We start from the raw sequence: 10027 nt of genomic DNA on the forward strand, positions 1-10027 counted from the left end.
CAGGGCTTCTTAAACAAGTTAATGGTGCAGATACACACTAAAAAACAGCGTTAACTCGAACTTCCAATCTAGGTCCGCTTTAAACTACCTTTTTAAATGCAGATTACACACAGTACTCACAGACAGTGTAATATATAGCTATTTTCATGTTTTTGTAAAATTACTTTTATGTGATTCCTATCTACTTCTTCATGTGAGACATTAGGGGCGCCACCACCGCTTTATCCTCCACCGGAGGGTCGTGGGGGGTTTCTGTGCCTATCTTAGCTGACATAGGGCGATAGGCGGGGTACACCCCGGACAGTTCGCATCGCAGGGACACATACAGGGACAAACAACCATTCACTCACACTCTCACACCTATGGTCAATTTAGAGTGACCAATTCACCTAATCCCCAAACCTGCATGTTTTTGGACTGTGGGAGGAATCCAGAGAACCCAGAGAAAACCCAATATAACACACGGGGAGAACATGCAAACTCCATGCCCACTGTACAATATGAACAATATAATTCAGACAAGCTTACATAATCCATCACTATTTTAGCGTGTGAGTGTTTGGGGAGGAGAGACACAGTCAGTTCACCAGCCTGACAGCTTGAGGGAAGAAGCTGTTTAGCATTCTGCTGGTCTTACATCTAACGCACTGGTACCTCCTTCCAGAAGGCATCAAGGAGAACATGTGGTGGGAGTGATGTGGTGAAGATCCTGGCTCTGCAGAGAGGGAGCACCAACGACCTTGCTTGCCATCTTTAATACTTTGTTGAGCTGCTGGCCCTCTTCTACACTGCAGCCCCTAAAATCAGGAAGTTAAGCCATAAGTATGTCGGTCCACTATCGATGGTGCACCCTGTAGAATGTAAGAGGTCTGCAGAGTGTATGCATTTAAATGGGCCAGCACATCCCGAGTCTTTAAGCTTCAACATGTAGGATTTCAACCTTCAAATAATCTCCAAGATTATTTTAATCATACATCAACTTAGAACAAGGTGAATGTCACTCCTGAAAGCCTGAACAGCTCTGCATCGCCTAACACTTTCAACAGAAAATACACTGCACATACAGTAAATGAACCCTCTGAAGGGAATAATTTAGAGGATTTGAGGATCTTTAGCAGAAATAAACACATGGCAACCTTTACACAAACAAATAGTAATTTTCTGTAAAACTTCCTGAAATAGTGAGTTCATGTTGTTGGCTGGTTCCCACAGAGCTCGGGCTATTGTGCAGTAAGTGGTTTGTTATCAGAGTGAGTGTGGGATGTTTGGTTTCACTGATCCCTGCTGCTTGTGGAGTTACAATGTACTTATGCTGGATGTTTTACAGCAGATGTTATTTTTGGACTGGCCTGCATGTTGCTTATCGTGTGGAGATATGAAACGCAAGAGGAGACTTGTGGGAACCGGGCGGCTGAGAGCCAAGTTTTAAAGATGTGAGATGAGAAAGTTTCGAACGCTGTGGAAATGTGTCACAATATTTGATTTGTGGCATTGATCAGCAGACACAGAGTAGATAATTTTATCTGTACTATGAGTGCATTAAGCTTTAGTGGAATCTTCAGGTATTATTTTCTCTATGTGTCTTCTCAACTCTCTAACTCCATTTTGAAGAGTAAAGAAAGTATAGTATAATGTGGTGGAGTAAGAAAATTCAGAAAAAGGGTGAGCGCATGGATCTGACTTTGACCTGTCATGAGCTGTGTCCTGATCTGGTCTAATTCATCTGGTCTATATTCATATTTGTCCTCCCTTGGTTCTGAGGCAGCTCCCTGTCATGTTTTAAAATCACACACAGAATTCCGCTCCATATTGAGTTCCAGCACAGAACAGGAATTCTTTCATTCTTACTCTTATCATGTTTTTAACAGAAGTCAAATAAAGATGTGACATTTAATCCAAGTCAATAAGATTCATATTTGTGCACCTGCCACTTTTCTAGGAGCACTTTGCCCTAAAATCTTTCTTGTGCTTCAGAATATATTTGACCGACACTTCAAAGGACAGACTTTATTTTATTTATTTCCAGAATGCAGGCATTTTTTATTCAGGTCTTCTTTGTGCAGTTCGGCTTCAACCTCTCTGGAAGGTTAGGCTTTTGTCTGACAGACTGACTGATGTCATCAAAGGATCCAGATAAAAAGAAATGGGTCTTGACAATTGAACCAAAGGATAATCAAAAATACGGCTGGATTATACGACTGGGCTGGCCTTTGAACGCTAGTATTGGCATTTTTTACTTATTCTTTCTCTCTGTAGCATCAGATTAAACCTGCAGATGTGAGCGTTGTGTCAATGTCCTCAAATTTAGTCTTGTCACAGTGACATGTCAGTACAGAGCAGACCAGAGGTCTACTTTAGTGATAGCTCTGACCATATCAGACTGAGAGATACAATCTCAGCCACCACTGCACCTCAAAACATCCTCACATGCTGAAACAGGAAAGTCTCTATAATTAGCCCACTAACCTACCTCTGACAGTCTTTGTCCTCCGTGGGGCGTCTTTCGAAATGCTTTGTAAGTGTCGCTCTTCAAAGGGAGACTTCCTGTGCTGCAGCATGTTTAGATCTGGTCACGCGTCACACCATGACAAATGGGACAGTTTGGATCAGAGAACGGGGAGGTGAGGGGAGGTGAGGGGACTCATTCTTAGAATGGTGGATATGGGTTATTATTAGTGCATCTGCTTCAGTTCTGCCGGAAATTCACAGCGAAAGATTGAAAATACAGCAGATGACAACGCACAGAAAATCGTAAGGAGCACGTCATGTCACAAATAATGGATACATATTGATGTTTTTTGACAGGTTCTGTCACAAAAAAAAATCAGCTGCCTGACAACAGATGTGTTGGTCTTATGAGTTCATGGACCTAACACACACAGCCATTATTCTCGGCAGTATATAGGGAGACTCCAGACTAAAATATGCTCTTTCAAATGTCGAAGTCTTGATATGAAACTAACTGTCTTTTATTGTTTCTTTACAGTCAATGTCTGGATGATGAAAGGGCTGTCAGGTAAGCATGTCCATCCATCCATTTATCTATCCATCCATTCATACATCCTCTGATTTGTCTGGAGAAAAGAGGATTAGCACCAAAGAACATAAACATATTCTAAACATCTGTGTGTACAGCTGCTGCCAGCATTAATATCTGGCCCAGTAGATATTAAAAGATAAAAGGATGAAGCGTTAAAGAGCAGTTTTTAGTAACATTCTGTGGCAAATTCAAGTTACTTTTTTAAACACATCTCTTAAATTTGCCCTTTTGACGATATTGAATTTACTTCCAGATGAAGAAAAAGTTTTTCCTGATGAAGATATGATGTTTTGGCCCAGTATTCCCGCTTATAAAATATCGACCCACAGCCAAATTTACTTACAACCCCTGGATGAGTTATATTATAGCTGTGTCATATGCAGTGGAGGCAACTGAAATGCTTCTCATTCATTTCTGAATGAAGTGGCGTCAAGCATCGATCTGTTGAGAATTTTTCAAATTTCCTATCAAATCATATTACGCTATGGAAGTATTCCAACTCGGGCACTGGCCAATTAAATTACATCAATGCATTCAGCTCAAGCACAACACAAACACAGCACTCAGACAAGGTTATTCTCCACATTGATTATGTAATTTGTCACACACAGTGCACCTAACAATAGAAGACAGCGTCACTTTAGTAACATTAGCAACTCCTTGCTGTCATGGCTGACTACCCATGACAGACACTGCTCTGCTAAGCTCTGATAGTGTCTGACCTGCACGCCACCAAGCACCGAAGCAACGTGTACGTGTCAAAGTTCATGATTTCTATGCTTCCCATTCATTGTCTATGTACAGCCATGCAGTGCATTCTCGTAGTGAATCATTGCATTTCATAACATTTGCTCAAAGTTGTAGCCCAGGCTACTTCGTGCAAAACGGAGGCTTACGACGCAACCCATGAAACAACCAACATTCGATTTAAACTAGTGATTTTTGAAATAAAACAAAGGCGGCAACAACCCGACATGTTCTAGCACGACTCTGCTCTACTCTACCAGGTAGTGTACCAGGTACGATCACTAATGCAAAAGGAAAAATATGAGGTAAAAGGTAAAATAATGAGCTGCTTCATTGGTTTGGCTTGAAATCTGACAGTCAGACCAAGAGTGAAAGTGTTCATCCAATTGGGTGTAGTCAGTCATCAGTGCAATGTTGGGAAGGATTGGTCAACAAATGCTCCTGGTGGACATATCATAATTCCACCTCATCACTCATCCTCTCTCTCCGTCCTCTCAGTTGCTGATGGCTTCACTACAGAGCCCACTGTGCCACGGCCGAGGAAACCCTGCAACGAGTCCCAGCTGCAGTGGGAGGTGGAGGTGTGCGGCGAGGACTTCAAGCGGGACATGGCTCACATAGATCCACAGCACTGGTGTAACCTCACACACTTCATCAGGTATGAGGAAGCATAGGTGCATGTTGTATCTGTACGAAATGCCAAAATGCACAGAAAAATTAAAAAAAATAACCACCTGGTGGCTTGAAGACCTTCAAAGACTTGAAATCAAGGGGCGTAGGTTTGGTTACAAGACTGGTGGGGACACAATGGCCCAAAAAAAACTCACTGCTGTGTTTCCAGAACAGCACATCGCCTGCGTTCTCTCTCTCGTCTCCTCTGTGACTCGCAGCGATAACTCGGCTGTGATGTGTTCACTTCACATTGCCCTGTCTCTAACATTGGTCGGGACAATCTGGCTTTGGGACATGTCCCCGCCATCCATATGCAAACCTACGCCCTTGCTTGAAATGCAAATATACCTTGTTCTTTTTTCTTTTCTTTTTTTTTTTTACTTAATCCTCATCAAAAATAATCATCCTCACCCAACTTCTTCAAATCTTAAATGGCGACCCTAGTAGTGACCCTATCACTTACATATACAAAAGAATACAGGAGAAACTACTAGGCTATATTGGCATAACTGCAGTTTAAATAGTCATAAATACAGAAATATTGTCAAGTAATTGATTGGGAAACAAGTATGGAACAATATCTCCCAAACATCACAAACAATAATCACCAATTTATGGTATACAATGATACACAGATGTATTCTCTGTGTCCAGAACACTGTTGGTATCTATGTCTTTTTGAATGTACACCAGTTAAACTTTTTCAGAGTCTTGTGCTTGACAAACTATCTGATACGAACAGAATTCTGTCTTCCAAACATTGTATTGCTAAATAGTGACTCATCTCTAAAATGATCAAACCAGCAGAGAAGAGGGAAGTTTGCTGTTTTGACTGCAGCAAAGAAAACAAAAATCCTTATCTCTATGGATGGAAACCCCCTCATTCTTTATCAGTGAATGAATAGATTTCTTCATCTCATCACATACTAATATTAGAATGTTCTGCTGCAGCTGAAAATAATGATCTTGAGGCTTTAAAAAGAGCTGCTGATCTTACTGTGTCTTTTGTAAAATAACTTGTGATCTTGAATGCACACCGATAATATAGTGCAGAGACGCATGTAAATGTATGACCTTCCTTAACATTATGATTATGCACGCAGAATATAAACTGCATAAACTACATTTTCTATGACTACAGTTAATAAATATAATTTCACAAGTGGGACAAGTAGAAGTCGAGAATGACTGGGAAACACTAGGAAGAATTGTAGCAAAAATACGTCTATGAATTACTGGAACCCCACCCCATGAGCTGAATATTATGGTTTGAATATGAAGGAAATACATTGTGCCTGATCATGTGGAGGAAGACAATGAGGTCTTTTTTTTCTTTCTCTGCTTTTTCCTTCTTTCATTTTCAGTAATTTGGACCTGACTAATGTTTGTAATTAGTGCCATGCTATGAATATTATGGACAATAATAACAATAGTAATAGTATTAAAGTTGGTCGCTGCAATGTTGGGAACAATTAGGCTGTCACTCTCTATTCTCCTCCTATGTAGAAACTATATAATAACCAGTGGAGATTGCTCTACGACAGCAAGGGAAGCTCAGTTTGCTATACAGTGTTGCCAAATATGTACTGTGTTGTATTTCCATTTCAATACTAAACGTGCACTAGGAAGTGATTAGTAAGTGTCAGTAGTTCGTCAGCTGTTTAGCTTCGTATTTCCGTAGCAGCCTTAAACCACTTGAATCTCAGCCTCAACTGTTCTCTATGGGATGGCACAACATACAGTTAGAGCAAAGTTAGTTCAAATAAGTCACTGTGGCAGTGTTTTCAAACTTGAAAAAACAAAAAAACAAAAAAAAAAACTAAAATGAGGAGCAGGCAAAGCTCTTCTCTGGCTTTTCAAGTCAGAAATCCTAAAGCTATTTAGTTTCAAATGTGTGATCAGGACATTGTGAATTACACAGCAATCATTTTCCCCTCTATTTTCATTAGTTGCCATTTAGTAAAAAGTATTTGTATTGCATGTTTCTGTACGTTGGGTAAGCGTATCCACCATATGAAAGGACAGTGTTCAGCATCCATGTGGTGTTTGTGTCAGTCTGTAAGAGTGATTTGTGACAGCTCATCGTCTCTCTGTTCTGAAGGATGATTTCATCGGAAATCGCTTGTTGACTGATTCTGGTCTTCTCTGTTGTTTCCTCCTAATCGTCCACACTTTAGCAAATCGTGCCTCCTCCTCCTCCTCCCCACAGAGAGCCTCAAAATGAGTTGCTGTTGTGGAGAAATACAGAGAATCATCTGTGAAATCTTTGGAGAGAAATTGAGTAGTTTCCTGTCATTAGTTAGCGCGTGGTTTAATCTGTCAGTGATTAAAGAGAAAATCTGTCAGAGGAAACAACAGTGTCTGACACATTGTGGAACAAGCAATGGGAGGCTGTGAAAGAGCAGAGACATGTGGACACTTAACAGATGTTTTCTAAAGTGCTGTTGTCTTCCTGTGTGTCAGATCTATATTGTAGTTTTAGCTGAGGTTGTCTCCTGATCTGTGGTGCTGTCACGATAGTTGTGTTGAGAGAAAACTGCAGCCCCCCTGCTGCAGTGTTTTCAGGACACATCTGGTCCCAGACCACCTGTCTGAATCTATCTTTACCCCGGCTTTTCACCTCATTCCTTCCGCTAACCTCTGGCCTCTCACATTCATCTTGTTATTTTCTTCCTTTGACCACAGAGCCACAACTTTCCTTCACAATAACACTCACATGGGAGGTTCAAATCAACACTGAAATAACCGTCTGAGTCACGGATTTACTGGGGGAAAACAAATTCAATGATTCCGGGAAAAAGAACCACCTGCTTCATCCATTTGTCATGCACTCGCGCTGTTTTTCTCTGACAGAGCTTCATGCTGCTTCTCAGCATTATATCCTTTTTTTCTTTCAGTGACCATCAACCGATGCCAACCTGTCAGAGAACCTATCTAATCAATCCCTGGGAATGGATTTGCATTTAAATTGTAAAACTAAAGTAAAGCCGAACAAAAATAACAATAACAACAATACAATAACATTAAAATTACATACAACACAGTGTTCTGTACAGGAGGTTTTTTTTAGACATGTCTACAAATATGACTCGATGATGCACCAGAGCCATCATTAGCATAACTCCTCCTCAAACCCTTAGCGCGGTTCATCAACACATGCTCCTACTGCCTTTGGTTTACCAGTCAGCTGAGATGTCTTTGTCCTGATAATGCATTTTCTCTCTAGATGCTAAAACAGGCAGAACAAACTTTTATTTAAAATGCCCATTGATGAGGGAATGAAGAAGAGAAAGACTGTTTCAGATGTGGAAGGATACCTTGTGTGTCTGTAACGTGCGGCCGTAAATCATGCTCTCAGATGAAAACATGTTGGTTGCAGGCAGTCTGATACCTGAGTGTGTCTTATGCTAATATTCCGTACAACCACTGAACATCAAATCACCATAGAGGTTCAGAGAAAAACAGAACAAAAAACAAAAATCAGTGCTCGTCAAGCAATAAAAGCGACAGTCAATTGAAAATTCACACGTGTGCCTTGATGAAAATTGCCGAGTCAAAACGCGTTGACTTTTCACTTTTACAGTTTTTCTGCATCAGAGTGCATTGTATGGCTTTCTTTTGGACTTCTACTTATACTTAATGGACTCTCCCTTCAGGTTGAAAGGAAAGTTATTACTGTGAATTTGAGTGGAACACAGTGCCACACTTGCTACACTTTGAAAATGTCCCTCAAAATGTGCTCCAGCTCAGTGAACGTCCCTTCAGCCCTAATGTTTGTCTGCTGTCATGACGCTCAGGCTAAAATATTTGTCGTCAGTCTCACAATGAAAATGCACGAGCGCTGATAACGTTTCAAAAATAAAAATCGGAAGTGGGCTTCCTATTTACAGACAGATGACTTGCTGTTTGTGAACAATGGCACGCCTTGTTGTTGAGTACCGTTACCTCATGCTTAAACCAGCCGTGACCTCTGCAGAGGATCCTGTTGTCTCTGTCATGGCTGTGTCTGTTTGAAATGAGCAGACAGCAGCTTCACGCATGTATTCAAACCACCCACAGGCTGTGTGTGTGTGTGTGTACGCCTGTGTGCATGTACTTGTCCTAATGAAGCAGAACCTATTTTCCGAGGAACTGGTTCAACTTGGGGCTAAGATATTAATTGGTTAGTGGTTAGGTTAAGGTTAGGCATAGCTGCACAGACCTGTGTGTGTACAGTCACTTGCTTGTCATTCATCTGACATATTGATTTTCTGCACTATTGTTGTGCACTCAGGAACAAGGGAGGAATGATGGTTCTATATGGACCTAGTAATTATATATAATATATTGTTTTGATTTATGGTTCAATAGAAGTGTAGGCCAGATGCTGCTGTCAAACCTGCAGCCACTAATGACAACAAATTCATCATTTAGATGAGCACCCTTTTAAGTGGATTATGGTCTACATATTATTGTCTCTGTACATTTGTGAGGCAGGCTGATTCAAGTGAAATTTCTGTTCTTTTTGTATGTTGGATGCTCGCTCTCAGTGAAAACACGACTGCCAATGGTTACACATGGAAAAAGTCCAGATTCACTCTTTTAATACGAAAATTATTATCAACTTACATATTTTTCTACCACCAGACTACTGCTGCATTACAACACTGATCATAACTGCAGGGTTACAGGAGGATAACCCCTAAATAAATTATTTATTATTTTAATAAAGTAACAATTAAGAAGTCCCAGAGTATTGTGACAGCTGGTTCGAGCTGCATGACAGCGAGCGCTCCCACAGACCCACGTCCGTTATTGAATAGGCTGGTGTGTCCTCTCTCCTGCTTGTGTTTTTGGGATTTGTATGTGTCTTCGATTTTTGCATTGTTTTGTGTTCAGCAGCGTGTTCACGTTGATGCATGTGTTTTGTTTCTTTCTGCAGATCATTTTTTCTTTTGCAGTTCGTTTCTCCTTCTGCATATGTTTTGGGTCGTTGCACTGCGTTTGCTGTCGGCCAACTTAGAACAGATTTTCGCCACTTAACGAAAGACTTGCCTCATAAAGTCTAGCTATGTTTACAACTCTCTCTCGCCTGGCTAATACCAGACTGCTTCTCAATCTGGAAAGGGTGTAGTCACCTCCCATTTCCAAGATGCACAGTGACGGAAAACATGTCAATAAACGTGTTTGTGGTAATGGTGTCCAAAAACTGGGGGAGCTCCATGGAGCAAGTTGCTAAGAATGGAAGCAACAGCCGAATCGAAAGACAGCTGCTCTTCGATGGCCAGCATATTGGATGTATACGAAAGCTGCGAGACGTCCCTTTTATGTTGTCATTGCGTTAAAGCCTCTCGCGCACCAGGAGTTTCTGAAGTTGACCAAAACGGCATCCTTGTCAGCCGTGTCTGCAGAGCTAATTCACATCGCCAGCAGACTCGTCTGAGTTCACCTAGACTACGCTCTCTCTATCCTGCACCAAATTCCATTGAGATCAATCAGTGATTTGAAACTGCAGGAACTACTGTTGCTTCTTTTGGGAAGTTTGTGTACTTAAATAAATCCCAGTGAAGGATTTCAAACAACACAGTC

At 41.0% G+C, this 10027-nt stretch overlaps 1 protein-coding gene across 1 annotated transcript in view; it reads left to right on the forward strand.

The window, feature by feature from the left end:
• LOC310937461 (receptor activity-modifying protein 3) overlaps nucleotides 1-10027 on the forward strand; it is a gene marked incomplete at its 3' end in the record, with an annotated part of 41208 nt that overhangs the window by 28885 nt on the left and 2296 nt on the right. Inside the window, exons 2-3 of the mRNA XM_083901741.1 lie at nucleotides 2987-3016; nucleotides 4286-4445. Of these exons, the coding sequence (XP_083757867.1) occupies nucleotides 2987-3016; nucleotides 4286-4445 (190 nt within the window). The remainder of the gene's footprint in view (nucleotides 1-2986; nucleotides 3017-4285; nucleotides 4446-10027) is intronic.

This window comes from Microchirus variegatus (genome assembly GCF_963457635.1).
Source record: "Microchirus variegatus genome assembly, chromosome: 15".
NCBI lineage: Eukaryota > Metazoa > Chordata > Actinopteri > Pleuronectiformes > Soleidae > Microchirus > Microchirus variegatus.